Source organism: Marmota monax, unplaced genomic scaffold (assembly GCF_021218885.2).
Source record: "Marmota monax isolate L192 unplaced genomic scaffold, Marmota_monax_Labrador192_F-V1.1 WCK01_AAM20220418_F8-fsc00095, whole genome shotgun sequence".
Classification (NCBI taxonomy): domain Eukaryota; kingdom Metazoa; phylum Chordata; class Mammalia; order Rodentia; family Sciuridae; genus Marmota; species Marmota monax.
In genome coordinates this window covers 6,325,357-6,342,506 of record NW_026695244.1, presented here as the reverse complement: position 1 = coordinate 6,342,506, position 17,150 = coordinate 6,325,357, and the positions used below count along the sequence as shown (strand labels likewise).

At 35.4% G+C, this 17,150-nt stretch overlaps 2 protein-coding genes across 11 annotated transcripts in view; one reads left to right on the top strand and one right to left on the bottom strand.

The window, feature by feature from the left end:
* Positions 1-17,150, top strand: part of Mettl21a (methyltransferase 21A, HSPA lysine) — a 46,823-nt gene that overhangs the window by 8,793 nt on the left and 20,880 nt on the right. For 2 of the 4 annotated variants that reach the window (XM_046463119.2, XM_046463120.2), the window contains exon 4: positions 11,961-12,030. In XM_046463119.2, coding sequence (XP_046319075.1) covers positions 11,961-12,030 — 70 coding nt within the window. Of the gene's footprint in view, positions 1-2,760; positions 2,881-3,001; positions 3,619-11,960; positions 12,031-17,150 lie in introns of those variants that run through there. The other 2 variants (XR_009226458.1, XM_046463117.2) reach the window with 2 other exon arrangements.
* Positions 9,692-17,150, bottom strand: part of Creb1 (cAMP responsive element binding protein 1) — a 64,625-nt gene continuing 57,166 nt past the window's right edge. For 5 of the 7 annotated variants that reach the window (XM_046463114.2, XM_058578226.1, XM_046463115.2 and 2 more), the window contains one exon: positions 9,692-15,841. In XM_046463114.2, coding sequence (XP_046319070.1) covers positions 15,697-15,841 — 145 coding nt within the window. In that variant the 3' untranslated portion in view covers positions 9,692-15,696. The remainder of the gene's footprint in view (positions 15,842-17,150) is intronic. The other 2 variants (XR_006855863.2, XR_006855865.2) reach the window with 2 other exon arrangements.

Genomic DNA, 17,150 nt, shown 5'->3' with positions numbered 1-17,150 from the left:
CATGTCATAAAAACGGAGTCTACCAGACACAGCATACCTCTTGATAAAAAACACACTGCTATCTCTGAAATAGTCCCATTAAAAAAAGTCAACAACAACAACAACAAAAAACCCAAATTTATAGGAGATGCAGAGGACAGAGTCCAATAAATGATGCTGTCCGCAAAATTCAGACTACAGGAAACTACAGGACAAATGATCTGTTTCTTCCTTAAACTGCAAGGGAAAAAAGGATGAAAAGGAAGCTGATATTCAGAAGATAGACTCAAGATGTCCTCCACACCTCCCTCCCCAACCAGGCAGAAAAGAAAAAAACCATGGACAAAGTTGTAACATGTAGGGAAAGACACTTGGGTGATAAAACCTGAGTCAACAGTAAAAGACAGATTCTGAGGAAAGCTGGTGTGGCACTGAAGGGTGGGCTGCATTTGGGAGCTGGCCAGACCAGTGCTTGAGTGTGGTTTCAGCAATGTGCAAGCTACTGGCATCCTTTACTTAGACCACTGAGGGGGTCTTCACTGGTTTTCTTGCTACTGGCCTTGCTACTGCCAGACATTCTGCTAAACCCAAGACACACCATTTGTACCTCTGTTCAGCACTTTCCAGTGGCTTTCTGTCTCACTCAGTGAAAATGAAACTCTTTTTTAAAAAGTTTTTTTTTTGGGGGGATACCTAGGATTGGACTCAGGCACTCAACCACTGAGCCACATCCCCAGCCCTATTTTGTATTTTATTTAGAGACAGAGTCTCACTGAGTAGCTTAGTGCCTTGCTTCGGCTGAGGCTGGCTTTGAACTTGGGATCCTCCTGCCTCAGCCTCCCGAGCCACTGGGGTTACAGGCCTGTGCTACTGCTCTGGGCTGAGAAAACTGAAGTCTTTTTGAAACATGGCTAATGAGGCCATACATGGTTGTCCACCTTCCCCATGACTTCTCTGACCTCATCTCCTCTGACTTTGTCCCTTATTACTTTGTTCCAGCCATACTGACCTCCTTGCTTGCCTGCACACTCTTGAGTGTTTGCACTCGTTCTTCCGCCTGCCAGAAATGTTCTTCCCCCTGATATGCACTTGATTATCCCCACACATCTTCAGGTCTTCCCAGGTCACCTCAGTGAGGCATTCCCTCTACCCAATCTAGAATTCCACACCTGCCTCCCTTACTTCCTGACATTTCATGTCTCTTCTGGCTTTGTTTTTTCCTTATCTTATTTCAACAACAAACAGATATTATACCTTAAAATAACCATAGTGCTTATCTCCTCACTTGAACATAAACTCTGTGCAGGTAGGATTTTTGTTATCTAGCTGATGGTAGTACTTAGCTATTTGTAGAGCTCTCTCAGGATGTTATGGGAAATAGTCAACTGACATTCAGATCCTATTCAAACTTCTGGAATACCTAGTTGGGCAGAAGTAGCCTCCAAAACCCTCAAGATAGGCATTAGAGGAGCTGTTAAAATGGATACAGAAGTGATGTTGAAAAGACTAGATCATTCTAGTGTTGCCAAGAGAGTTGGGCATGGTGACACATGCCTATGGTCCTAGCTCCTTCCAGGCTGAGACAGGAGGATGGCTTGAGGCCAGCTTTGACAACATAGTGAGAGAATGAAAGAAAAAGAAATCCAGAGAGAAAATCCTAAGTCAAACCAGGAGGAGTCTGTCTACAGTTGCATTATTGGAAGAAAAGAAAACTATCATTGAATCCTGCTCCTCAGGTAGCTCAGTCTCTAGCCAAGTGTAGTAGTTCTAGGCTGGTGAAATCTAATAGCATGAAAATTTTCATTGTATCATGCTCTAGGACTACAAATGTCAAATGTTATGTGTCAAGATAATAAATCCTGGGTAAAAGCCACTACTGGAGTGGTGCTGACCATTGCTGGTCTGGAATCCTAAACTGAACTCTTAAACAGAAAAAGGTGCAAATTAGAAATACTTTCATGAAAGAATGAAACATTTTTAAATTTCAGAATTGCAGGGGCCAAAACTAAACAGGATTTTCATTTCTGTAGATGGCGTTGTATTAGGGCTGTTGTTGTTTCACTTCAAGGGTAACTACAGTTCAGGTTTTCTCTTTCATTGACTAAAAAATTTAGATCTTAGAGTTCATTGTCAATACACCCCCCACACACACAAAAAAGAACATTAATAAAATACTGCACCTTAATTTTCTACACCATATCTAGTAACTTAGCAGTTAACACAAGCTGGCATTTTAACTTAGATCTTAGATTGCTTCACTACTATACAGTAATTCTTTTTTTTTAAAGAGAGAGAATTTTTAATATTTATTTATTTTTTAGTTTTCGGCGGACACAACATCTTTGTTTGTATGTGGTGCTGAGGATCGAACCCGGGCCGCACGCATGTCAGGCGAGCGCGCTACTGCTTGAGTCACATCCCCAGCCCTACAATAATTCTTAAATTTAAGAATTTTCAATAATTGAAGATGATTATGTAAACACATACGGGTTGGCTGCTTCAAACAACATTAAGAAAGATGGACTGGGATTTCTCAGTATCACTTCTGTGTTGTTTTAAAAAGTTTAACCTCACAAAACAGCCTTTCCCCATTTTGGGGATCTCGTCATCTTTGTAATAATATTCTGCTCCCAGACTTTTCATTTTTGAATTACATTTTACCACGAGGTCTGCTATCCTGAGTTCATGAAGCAGAAGAAACCTATGAAGGGTGAGCTAGCTGTGTTTGCAGCATTCAAAAACATCAGCTTTCTTTTCACTTGGTGACTCTGTAATTTATAGGCATAACTTCAGCAATAGCAGTTGTGTCATAGGGGCAAGTCAAAGGATTACTTTTACCAGTTGGCAGTGCAAAAGGAGCAACCAGTTGCTGTTTTGATCCATTGCAACTCTCCACAAAGGGTGTGGTATTCTGCATGTCAGGTGGAATATTTATAGTGTTCTATGTTTTAACTTGACCCTTTCTCTCCTTCCTACAGTTGTACTGATATACACCTTGCTTTCTCTTTATCTCATATTATAGGTGCTCACGTGACTATCACGGATCGAAAAGTAGCACTAGAATTTCTTAAATCCAATGTTCAAGCCAACTTACCTCCCCATATCCAACCCAAAGCTGTTGTTAAGGAGCTGACTTGGGGACACAATTTGGGGAATTTTTCACCTGGAGAATTTGACCTGATACTTGGAGCTGACATCATATATTTAGAAGAGACATTCACAGATCTTCTTCAAACACTGGAACATCTCTCTAGCAACCACTCAGTGATACTTTTAGCTTGTCGAATTCGCTATGAACGAGATAACAACTTCTTAGCGATGCTGGAGAAGCGATTTACTGTGAGTAAGGCTCACTATGATCCTGAAAAAGATGTACATATTTACAAAGCACAGAAAAGAAACCCAAAGGATGACTTATAGTTGGCTACGCTTATAAGAATATTGTCATTGAGTGTGTCAGTTAAGGTCTTAGACTGGGAATCTAACCATACTTAAATGAAACGGTTGTTGTACACATCTCTCTAACCAAAGGTTGTCAAGGGACAAAGCACATAAGCAGTGCTTTGTTCTATTGCTGTGATTTTAGTCCTATCTTACTCTGAAATTCCATCAACATTAAAGGAAAGTGTGAGATTGTCATTTATGCTGTTTCTGTCTCCTGCATTGATCCCTCTTGGTGAAGGGCTGGTATAAAGGTGACTTTAAACCAGCTGAGTTGTTTTTGGCAAGGTTAAATCATGTAGCTTATTTTAAACACATTCGGAGATACATAATGTTTATTCCAGTTTCATAATTTTTTGAGGTTTAACATACATTCCCTGGACTATTGTTGCTGTTGAAATCTTGTCCATTTAGATTCTAAGCACTTTTTTGGCTGAATTAAGTTGTGAGTTTTCTGTGTGGTCTCATATCTTGCTTTTTAGTTTAGTTTCAGGCTTAGGTATGTAAACAAAGGAATAAGTAAAAATAAAATCTTATTTATTTTTTGGAAGTACCTGAAGTCTTGAAAGATTTGGAGAAGTTGTGTTCTCCGAATTGAAAGCTGTGGTTCCCCTTCAGCTTTGCCATTTCTCGTGCTTTTGTTTATTTATTTCCTAAGCTTTCCCTTTTCCTTGTGCTCTTACAATGCATAGGATGAAAGTTTAAAAGAAAAAAAAGTTTTAAATCTCATCCCTCCACAAGAAGGTAGCTTCTGTCCTGTACTTGCAATTGCTCATTCAATGTCAGTATTCCCCAAAAGGTGATAGCTTCTGGAGGGTCAGAAATATTTCTGCTTCTTTCATTGTTGCTTCCTCAGTATCTAGTATGTCACAACCAAATTAAGAGTATTGATCTTTGGATTATGTGTTTGCTACATTTGTTTTATGATTATCTTTGATAGACTTTGTGGATGAAGTCACCATACATGAACTTTTGGCTTAAACAAATTTAGGCCACAAGACTATTATAATCTCAATATGGTATTTGGCACCAGAGGTAAATTCATTTTACAAAATATTATCAATCAGACCTCCTTTTTAACCTTTTGAAGAATATTTGGATATGAAAAATACCCAAGAATATATTAGTATCTACATATATTTAAAATAAAGATTTTGCTTTAATAAAAGTGAATTCAAAGTTGTGGGTATTCTGTGATATACCAGTTCTACACAATTCTGACAAATACACATGAATGAAAATGTCCTAGCTCACTGAGTCTATAAGATGCTAACATACCATGAACATGGATGCTGTCATTAAACAAATTTAAAGCCTGGCAATATCACCAACACTATAATGAAAACCCAATCTCATTTAGGTTTGATATTAGAAATTAATATATTGCAGTTCAGTTCCTTTAAGCTCTTTGGCATTGGAGGTAGGTATTAAAATGGTAGGGGTAGGGAGCTTCAGGAAGTCCATACATTCCCTGGACTATTATTGCTGTATCAGGAAGGTACCTGGATGCTGTCCTAAGTGAGAAAGTGAGGTAAGATGTTATTGAATTATATATTACATTTTCATAAAATATTAACATGAGAATCAGAAAAGGTTGAAAAATCCCCTATCATGCTCTACAAAGAGAACATGGAAGGAAAAAAAAGTCAGCAGGAATAGTTTGAGTGAAAATCAAGTGACTTTTCTTGGCTTTGGGTTTCAAATGTCATTATAGGACAGGTTCCTTGGGGAAACAGACTGAGAGATGGAGATTAGGCTGTAGAAAGTTTAAATATGAAGGCTCCCAAGATCAACATTCTGAGAGAAAGAAGCCATGATTGGGATAGAGGGAGCATTTGGGCTGTGATGCAGTCAGGAAAGTCCTCAGCTCCTTCTTCAGAGCTGCAATAGCCCTGCAGTTAGACCATATTGAGGCAAGGTGATGGGCCTTCATGCCCTAGTGTGGATTAGTTTGAATGGAAGGGGTACAACCCTGGGCTAAAGACAGTACCACTAGAGGGACAAAGTTGAGCCGTCAGTCAACAACATCCCAAAAAGCCAGGGAAATGAGTCCTTTAGAGGTGTATGTAGGAATGGAAGGAGGGAAAATGAATGAGTAGCATACTACAGTGTCCCACAAATGAAATTATGACATACCTTTTATTGTGTTAAAAGTATTCATTTATCTGATAAATGTACACTATAAGTGTGCTTGTTTTTGTCCTGAAGTTAAAGATAAAAACTTGTCCAAACCTATTTTATTAATAAACTTTGACTCTTGCATTGCTTAATTTCTTTAAACAATTGTGCTGTTAGGTAATCCAGTGTGTATCAGTAATTTTCCCCCCAATTAATGACATATACTGCTGCCCAGATGCTATGTTAAAACATATTTATGGCACCAGATTCTTAGCACTCCACTGGAATGAATGCTGTTGTTTTTCTAAGCAGATTCCCTCTTAAGGATAGCTTGATTTAGTTATAACAGAGCTAGCCAGAGCCTTGCTATACCATTTGCAGGAAGTTTTTTCACACAAAAGGATCAAAATTCTAGCCCATCAAAATACTTACTTTCTCTAAACTGAACACTAGATTTTTTTTTTTTTTTTTTAGGGCAAAATAATGTTTTCTGGAATGTTTTATCTTAGCAAATACAATTTATGGTCCCAGAAGACCAAGATGATGATACGGTGTACTTTGTATTTTAAGTGTTAACATAGTGCCCTGTTCATAAAGGGAACCCCATAAACACGCATGGAAAATAGATTCCTTCAGTTACCTTAATAAATTACCCAATCTCTGTGCTTCATTTCTCCTTGCCCAAGGGAAGAGAACTGGATTCTTGGGAATATTAAAATAACAAAGCATATGCTTTTAAAAAAATTTTAATTAGTTATACATGACAGTAGAATGCATTTTGATATATAAATGGAGTGTAATTTCTTATTCTAGTTGTACAAGAGGTGGAATTATACCGGTTGTATAGTCATATATGTATATAGGGTGATAATGCCCAGATTCATTCTACTATCCTCCATACCCCCATACCCCTCCCCTTCACTCCCTTCTACCTTCTATCCGAAGTACCTCTATTCTTCCCTAGCTCCCCCCTCCCCACTTATTGTGAATTGGTATCTGCATATCATGATGAGAAAACATTCAGCCTTTGATTTTTGGAATTGGCTTATTTTGCTTAGCACGATGTTCTCCAGCTCCACTGATTTACTTGCAAATGCCATAATTTTATTCTTCTTTAAGGCTAAATTCCATTGTGTATAATACCACATTTTCTTTATCTATTCATCTGTTGAAGGACACCTAGGATGGTTCTATAGTTTAGCTATTGTGAGACAAAGCATACACTTAATAACAAAATTACATGAATTTTTATGTGAATTAAAAAATTATTGGTGCAGGGCTGGGGATACAGCTCAGTTGGTAGAGTGCTTGTCTTGCATGCACAAGGCCCTGCACAATCCCCAGCACCACACACACACACACACACACAAATATATATCAGTGCAATATAATTATAATAGGGGGATTTGTTATACCATATTAATACATGCATATAATTTGATCTATTTCCCAGTACCATTACTTTCCCTCCCTCATCCACTTGCTCTGCTTATCTTTTATTATTTCAATTAGTGCATTTACATTATATACAAATATATAAAAGCAGGATTCATTGTGGCATATTCATACATGTACATAGCAGATTTTGTTCACTTTCATTCCCCAGTACTTCTCTATGTCCTCTCCCTGCTCTATTGGCAAAATCACATGAATTTATATCTTAATTTTTCCTTTTTATGATACTGGGGATTGAACCCAGGGCTTGCTACATGCTATGCAAGCACTCTACCACACAGCTACAACCCTGGCACCGCCCCAACTTTTGAGACAGGGTCTCACTACATTACCCAGGCTGAATGTGAACTTGTGATCCTCCTGCTTCAGCCTCCCAAGTAGCCTGGTAGCTGGGATTATAGGCCTGTGCCAACCACAGTACATGGCTACACTATGGTGTTTTTTTTCCCCAGTACTGGGGACTGAACGCAGAGGTATTCTACAAACTTATGTACGTTCCCCACCATTTTTGATTCTTTGAGACCTAAATTGCCTATGCTCCTGCCTCAGCTTTCCGAATTGCTGGGATTATAGGTGGATACCACTGCATCAGGCATACACAGTTAAGTGTTTTACAAGTGTAAGTATTACTTTAAAAAAGTTGTTAAAAAATGATAAAAACCAATATCCTTTGTTATTATCAAGAAAGGATATTATCAATTTTGCAGAATTGGAGAAAATATTATAAGGGTCTAATATACAGAATATATAAGAAATTCTAATAATAACTCAGTTAAAAAACAAGCAAAGGACTTGAATAGGCATTTTCCCAAAGATATGTAAACAATTAAACAAAAACATGCTTGAGATCACTAGTCATTAGGGAAATGCAAATAAAAAACACGAGTCCATTCACATAAGAGTGGTCATAATTCAAAAAGAGTAAAATAAGTGTTGGTGAGGATGTGTCAAAATGGGAACCCTCATGTCCATGGTGGAATGTAAAATGGTGCAGCTGCTGAGGAAACGTTTGGTGGTTCCTCAGGAAGTTCAAGAGAACTAGCACACGACCCAGTAATTCTACTCCATGGTATATGCACCCAAGAATTGAAAAACAGGGACACAGACATTCATAATAGCACTATTCACAATAACTAATGGTAGAAAGAACCCACATGTTCATCAACAGAGTGAATGGGTAACTGAGTATACATACTTAATTGAAACTTATCCTGCTATAGAAAGGAATTAAGTACTGATACATGTCTAATGTGGATAATCCTCAAGGAATGTGTTCAATGAAGAAACCAAACGCAAGTCAAACATGTTGTGTGATTCCATTTATTTGAAGTATCCAGAACTGGCCAATCTATAGAAACAGAAAGCAGACTGGCGGTTGCCCGGGGCAAGAGGGAGAAGGAAATGGGAAGAAAACTTACTTAATGTGCAGGGTTTTATTTTGGCATGATGAGACTATTTGGAAACTGGATAGAGGTGGCAGTAGAACAACATTGTGAATGCACTAAATACTACTTAATTGTTCACTTTAGAGTGGTTTATTTTGTTGCATGAATTATACAATTAAAACCAAGCAAAAAGAGCCTTTAAACTCCTGAAAATTACCCTTCTTTCACTAGATGTTAGAATTCTCAGCTGGTTTGGTTAGTATGTATAAAATGTAGAGAAATTAAGGGTGGCACTTCTATAAGGCAGTACTTTTCTGGGTCTGCCTTAGGCAATTTAGTGGACTATAGCACCATTTATGAAATAGAACATGCCAGCTAAAGGAAGATTGGGAGGTGAAATTAGTTTTTTTGGGGATCCATGTTTTGCAATCTGAGTGGAAATGACAATCTTGAGTCTAGAATTCAGGGGAGAGGAAAGAGTCATCCCTGTGTTATCACAATTGTATTCTTGGATGTTTTGGAAGAAAGGGACTTTTCTTCTTTGTTAGTTCTCAATATTTGTCAAGTAACAACAAAGATATGAAGAGAAGATTCGTATTTTGATTTTACTGGTGGTCTAAGCATCTGAACACAGCTTACAGGTGACCACAGGATCTGACATTCTCAGCTACAATCTGATTTATGCCTGTTGTTTAATATCACTTGTTCATGCTCAAAAACATCTCCTCTGTACAATAAATTATGTGGTCACTCTATGTAGAAGAGGAAAAATGAAATGTAATTCTTTCAATATAGTGGCAGGTATACCAGGCAATTAAGGAATACCATACACAGGAATAAATTAACTAACTACTTACTTTGAGAAATCCCAGACCTTATTTCAGATATAGTATGGGAAAGAATCTTTTGTTCTTAGGCCTCAAGCAAAGAATAACCACATTTCCTTCCTTTCTCTTCCATTTTATGGGATCACAGACGTTCTCCCTTTTCTTTCCATGCAAACATGCATTTTATGACATTGGAGAGAGTTGGCCATGTTTTCCTTAGTATCTCAGGAGAACAATAACATCTCCAAATCCTCAAATAGGTACTGTTCTAGCTTACTCAAAAAGTCTTGTGCTAACTAGGAGTGAAGTAAAATTAAGTAACTGAAGATGTAATTCTAACTGCTGTGCAGCACAAGCTTGTGATAATACTCTAATGTAACTTCTGCTTGCTTAACAAAATAAACACAAGTCCAAGAAAATATGACTTAATATCGACAAGCAAGTATAAAAAGATAGATTTTCCCATCCCCAAAAAAGAGACTTACAGAGTTTTAAAAAGCATATTTATGTGTCTGCACATAAATGTTTGTGTAAAAAGGGCATTATGACAGTTGATACCACAAAGATTACAGTAAGAAAAAGCACTTTATGACAATATTTCACAAATTCACAAGAATCACTTTAATATACAAAGCAACTGCTACCATTCTGAACACAAAGGAGCTACTATGTACATAGTGTTAATAAAATGCATTGTAACTCAGTACATTTTTTCTTTACACATAAAGCACAAAAAGATTTAGATAAAAAATTAAAACAGGGATGTTTTTAGAATGTAGGGAATCTTATATTTACTTAGTATTCAACTCCAATAGAAACATCAGAGCTAAAAATTGATACCCTGTTTTGTGCTGATAGTTTTTTTTTGGGGGGGGGGGCGGGGAGGTATTCTTTACACTAATCCTCAAGGAAAAAAAAAAAAAAAAAAAACACCAAACACTCCAAACACCTTTCTAGGAACTTCCCTGGTTATTCTGTTTCTAAAAAGTTTCAAGGGATGCATCTGGGTTAGAAATAATTCCTTTTGCTGGATGGGGAAGGGAGGATTACAAGGGATGCATACAAATCGGTCAAGGACAACTTCACAATGGAAAATTGCTAACTAGCACTCTTCTTTGCCACCCCTAATAAATCTATACTTACAGAAAAATGTTGACAAATTATTTCCCACTTTTAATATAAATAATTTTATTACATACACATTGGAGTGGCAACCTGGATAAAAATATGTCTATAAAGCATTTACCAATTCAATTTTTAAAACATAAGAAAATAAAACCTCCCAACACAATGGTAGATCATTTAGTGTGGTTAATTAACATAGATCATTATCTACAGGGATTTTCTTCGTTCCCTACCAATTTTTAAATTATCTCAGATTTAGTCTCACAGCTGAGATGCTCCTCAGACAGCTTAGAAATGCCATGCTTCTACAGACAATTAAAAATTAATTGCCTGTAAAAGTAGGCAAAATGTGAATTGCCTACTCTTTGACCCTTTTTAAAGATATTTCCTGTAGACTGGTCTTTTTCCTTTTACCTGCTGGTGAGAATATTTTAAAATGTATCATGTTTTATCCAGCTGGGATCTGCACCCCATAGTACAAGGATGCAGACAGGTCAATATTTTCTCTCTGTGCTAAACATTTCTGCCTGCTTATAATATCAACTTGCTTCACAGGCTTTTTTCTATTTTTTTTTTTTTATTTTTCTTTTTTTAAAAAATAAAATTCAAGCTAAAACACCTGAAATATAATTCTTCTATTCAAATGTTATCTGGTCCCTCTTAAGTTTGTCTGCCCTGTGAGGACCCATACAAAGGCTTAAGCTACATTCACTCATCAGTAAGAACTTATCATAAGCAGATGAGACAGATGGAACTGCAGCACCCTGTTTGATTTGTATGAATTCTTCCATACTGACTCAACTTAATGATATGTTCAACCCCTCAAGGACTAATGCCTCTCCTAGCCATTGATTCTAGAAAGTCAAGGAAACCAGTTCCTGTCATAGAGTGACTCTAGTCAACTGAAAACCCAATATTATTAATATTAAAATATTCAAGATGTATGTAAGCCACCCAATAAAAAGTTCTAGTTGTTCTTTGTACAACTGAGTGAACAAATTCATTTCATAATTTTTCACCTAAAGGCTTACTTAAAGCACACTTCATACTCCCCCCTTCTTATCTGAAATTCAAATTTAGGTAGCATTTGAATGTTAACAAAGCCAATTTAAAATGAGAATAATTTAGTAAAAATGATTACTATATTGTGGTCTCCCATAATAATACTTAATTGCTTTAAAAATATTTTACTATTCTGGAAAAATGAATTATTTTGGCAAACCACACATGATATTAATGTTGGGGTGAGTATAAAGTTACTCAAAATTAGAAACAAATATTGTTCTTTTACTTTCCCTTCAGTCTTTATCCATGATGAAAAAACTTATGTTTGAATCCCTTTTTTTAAACTGGGATAATCAAACTGAATTTCCATATATTTTGCTTTCACAACATTTTTAAGGCTAGCTTTTAGGTGCTAAATGTTTTAATTAATGAAAAGCTTCCATTTAAGAACATCACATGATTTGGAGAGAAGAGAAAGACTAAAAAGTCAATTGATGATGGATGAGGAAATTTCTTAAGTTGCTGATACCCAAACTGGGTCTTTTTTAAAAGTGCAAATTACACCAAACATTTACAAAGAATTAATGTAAATATAATCCAAATAAATATACAACTTTTGTTTTAGGTCAATGGGAAATAATGTACCAACAGTTTTCTGGGTTACAAAAGCAACAAAATTGGGAAGAAATGAAAAGGTATGTAATTACTGTTTCTACTACATGAGTAAGTCCTGCAAAATGAAGCAGCTTTTGATAAACAGAGGCCAATTTGTTAATTAGCTGACTACAGTTGATCACAGAATTAAAAACTTTATTAAACATTAGAAGAAATCTAGATTGAAGTCACTTCAAGTAAGTAAGAGCATTCTGATTTATACAGCCTTGTTTTTTCCTAAGCCTTTGTATGATTCCACCTGTCACAAATGGTCAAACAGTAGGGATTAGTCCCAAGACAAACTTTAGCCAGATGACTTCTGATCAGACAGCCTGCTTGATTGGTATTGTGCTTTCAGATACTAGCACTGTTGCTGACCTACTGCCAAAACACATTTTCTGACAAAATCCCTGCTCAAATAAAACAACAAAATTCCTCCCCCAGGATGACTTTTGAAAATCAGTGGTTTCTTTTAAAAGCTATCTTCAAAGTGTTCTTACCACTGTTAATAGCTGCCAGAGACAAAGCAGAAAAAAAAAAATTGGGGGAGAGGGGAGTACTTTTCAAGTGACTAGTAGCATATTTAAAAATATCAAGCCAAAGAAAACTAATAAAAAAATAAAATACTTGGAAGAAAATTAGAAGATAAAATCAATCATTGAGTGCCAGAGTAATGCAGTCATAGAAACTATCAGAAGGGATGCAATAGGACACACAAAAATGTAAAATTTCATCTGACCTCAATATACTATAATACTCAGCATTCCTGACTTAAGAGCTCTCAGAGCTTTAGATTATATACTGTATGTATATATATATATGTACACATATATTATACAAATGCCATTTCTTCACCCCCCCCCCCAATATCTAAACAAACAGAGCACCTATGACAATATTATGGTTGCCAATATGGTACTTGAGTTTGAAAAAGAATGAACTTAAAACTGCATCTCATGATAATGTGAGCACATTGGATCTAGCCCTTTCTAAGCCACTTTTCAGTTAAATGCTATCAAAGCATGAAAACTCATGAGTAATATATCAAAAATAAACCCCTCCCCAATCATTTTTATTAGTTAATCTGTCCTATAGATAAAAGTGCCACATGGCCCTATATTTGCAAAGTGAGCGGTACCAAACTTGCTATTTTCTAGGCAAATCAGTAGCATATGTACAGATTCCTATGATATTTTCATTCCCTTTTGGCCAATATGAAGAGAAAAACATTTATTACTGGTTATGTGGCCATATATATTCTTGGTACAAGATTTTTTTTTATTATGTCATTTTCTTAATAAAGATTCTCAAAGTTACAAGCTTAAAAACACAGTTTTTTCCTATTCTCATATTAAAAAAAAAAAAGCCTGCACAAAAGATGCTTGATTTCTGTCTGTATAAACTGAAATCTTCAAGTCTCTCCAAGAGTCTAAAACAGATTTAGCAACACAATACATTTCTCACCTCATTATTAAGTAACTGACTTCAAACCAGTGCAATCATACTCAAGGTACAGAGGACAGGTCTTTATAACTTATAAATGCACCCAGCTAATATGAATGTGATTGCCTTAATTTATCAGGGACCAAGAGGACCACCAACTTCCTAGTTAAGTAGAAAGCCGCAACTTTTGGAAACATGGACAATTTTAGAGATTACAACTTGCTACACACCAATTTTTCACTTATAAAAGACATTCAATATGTTCAATTTGACATTCTGACTAAATGTGAAATAATTCTAGTTTGTGAACATATTTGTGATTTTTGCTTGGTTTCTGTTAACACCAAGGTTAGAAAATGATATCTATGCTGGTATACAAACAATTTTTATGCTATCATTTTCCCCATAAGCTCAGCAGGACAAACATCAAACTTTACAGCCGTTTGAAAGCCTTCTTGAGAATCTGGTGAACTGTCCAAATATAAAGACTACATCACTCAATTCTTAGAATGATGCTCCTTCACAAACTCTGTTCATCCTTGAAAAAAGACAATGGTTTGTTACAAACAAAAATATAACATTTACAAATATTAAAAATCTTTTTTTAAAAAATGGACCCAATAAACTAATACTAGTATCTGCACAATGTTATCATGATAAACAAATTTAACTTTCTTAAATAAACTATGACTAAATAGGAAACTAATTTTCTAAGTTGCTTGACTTTTTAAAAAGGAATTTCCTTCTCAAATAAAAAATCATAATCTAACATCACATCAGTCTCCAATTAAAAAAATCTACCTTGTTCTTATATTTTTCTTTTAAAGGGTAACTTTTAAATTTATCAAGCTTAGTGAATAAAATGAGTAATTAAAAATATTACTGGAAACAACATATGATACATACAAATACAAACTGTTATAGCCAGAAATTAAAATAGGTAGCTCCTTTATAACTGACAAAGGCTATACAGCATATTGGAAACATAAAACATAACTACCCTTTTAAGAAGAAAACAAATGTTTTGTAAGAATGATAGTCCAAATATTATAGTACAGTAGATTCTGAGGAAAATTACTTTCCTTGTACACATCTAACACTGTACTTCTTAGAACCATATCCTTATCACTTCTTCACTTAAAAAAATTCACTAGAGGTTCTCTGATAAAAGTATGTGAATCTGGAAAAGATTTAAAAATCAGTATTTTTCTATAACACATAAACATACATCACTTTGTTTTCTTTAACATCTTGAAGGCTTTTCTGTTGGTGGTACAATGTAAGTGCAAGGGGCAGCAGCAAATTAGAAATATCTTTTTAAGTCAATGAGTGACAATATAAATATTTTTGAAGGCGAGGACAAAAACTTTTATTTAAAAACCTTGTTATATAACTCAAGGAATGGTTTACTAGCCAGCATCTTTTTACTAAGATTTAATACTAACTAAAATAAGCTTTGTACTTTTATTTACTTTGATTTAATTTAAAATTCAAATGACATGCTTTTTCGTTCAGTTGCTTACTTCTTTTAATGTATTCAAAAATGCTGAACACACAGAGAACTGGATTAAGAAGCAACAACTGCCCTAGGAAAGAGCTGTCGTTAAATACAGAATGTTTTTTAAGAACCAAGGACAACTTTTCAGTACTGAAGAAAAGAACATACAGAGAAAGTACTCCGAATTCATTCCTAATTTCTTCAACACCATACTAAAATTCTTTTTTAGAGGGTGTGTCTTTTAACAATTTTACATAATTTACAATGAAAATGTGAAAACATGTCAATTTGGCAATCAACACTTCCTCATTGCAACTTACTTACTTTATGCATGCGGCCCACACATTACTTCAGCTCAAGAGGCTGGGGAAATTCTGTCCCTAAGGCAATCAAGGAGCTCAGCACAAACCTTGAAATCATTTAAAATTGAAATCATTTAAAAAAAGATTTCATTTTCCTCATTTCCCCCATCAATTTACAAGTAAACAAATTATTACTTCTTGAGGAGGGTGGGAGTTGAAAAGCAGAAGTCTCTTCATGATTCCTGGCGCTGCAAATTTCTTGAGGGGAGAAGTGGAGGCAGGTGTTGGAACATTCACAGTTTAATGCAAAAGCACAAATGAATGAAATTCTGTAGTTGCTTTCAGGCAGTTTTGCGCATAGAAAAAAAGAAATGTTTAGAAAATAAAATGTTTATTTTTGTCTTTCTGGTTGTGGCCAATCCAGTCCATTTTCCACCTTAACAGGTGAAAATTTAAATCCCAAATTAATCTGATTTGTGGCAGTAAAGGTCCTTAAGTGCTTTTAGCTCCTCAATTAGTGTCTTGTTTTGGTTTTCAAGCACTGCCACTCTGTTTTCTAAACATTTCACATATTCTTTCTTCTTTCTACGACACTCTCTTGCTGCTTCCCTACAAAGAAAAAAGAATAGGAAAAATTATACATGATTTTCATATCATTTATTTTAGACTGCTTTTTAGAAAAACAGTTCAAAACATTTTAATGTGTATTAGGTGTCTGAAAGATACAGAATGACTTTGCAATTTCCTTATATCAAATTTTGATATTCTATATTCTATATGGAAGGCTGATTAAAAAACAAACATGAAAACTCCATAAGTAAAAGTTAAATGATCACTTAAAAGCTGCATCTTAGTATTTATTAAAATGCCTATCATACCTGTAAAACTTGACATTGTATCCATATCAGTAATAACTAAGATATACTGAAGCAAAATTCTTTAAATAGAAAATCTTATAAACTGATAATTTAAGAGCATTTAAAAAATCTTAACAGAGTCTCTTCAAGATGGAAAGACCTACAATGTTCATGGATAAGAATTAATATCATCGAAATGGCCATATTACCAAAAGCAATCTACAGATTCCAGATTCCATTAGGTTCCCATCAAAATACCAATGATGAGGCTGGGTATAGTTCAGTTGGTAAAGTGCTTGCCTCGCATGCACAAGGCCCTGTGTTCAATTCCCAGCACCACAAAAACCAAACAAACAAACAACAATGACACTGGAATCAACAGTTCTAAAATACATACGGAAGAATTAAACACCTAGAATAGCCAAAGTAATCCTGTGCAACAACAGCAAAGCTGGATGAATCACAATACCTGATCTCAAATTATTCTATAGAGCTACAGTCATAAAAACAGCGAGGTACTGGTATAAAAACTGATCTAAAATCCTCATACAGTCATATGGTCCATGACAAAGATGCCAAAGCCATATGTTGGAGCAAAGATAGCCTTTTAAACAAATGGTGCTGGGAAAACTGATCTGAAGAAGAATGAAACTAGATCCCTCCCACCCTATACAAAAATCAACTCAGCTTATCAAGGAAAGACCTAGGGAGTACACCAGAAACAATGGAAATGCTAGAACTCCAACATACTTATTTTGTAAGTGCTGATTAATGAAACTCCTAACGCTTCAGAAATAAAACCAAGAATTAATAAGTGGGATGGCACTAAATTAAAAGCTTCTGCACAGCAAAGGAAAGAACAGCATGAAGAGAGAGCCTACAGAATAAAAGATAATCTGCCAGGTACTCTCCTGATAGGGGACAAAGAACTAAAAGAAACTTAACCAGACAAACTAATGAATACTAAACAAATGGGCAAAATATCTAAAAAGGCACTTCTCAAAAGAAAAAAAAAAATACAAATGGTTAACAAATATATGAAAAAATGGTCAATCTCCTTA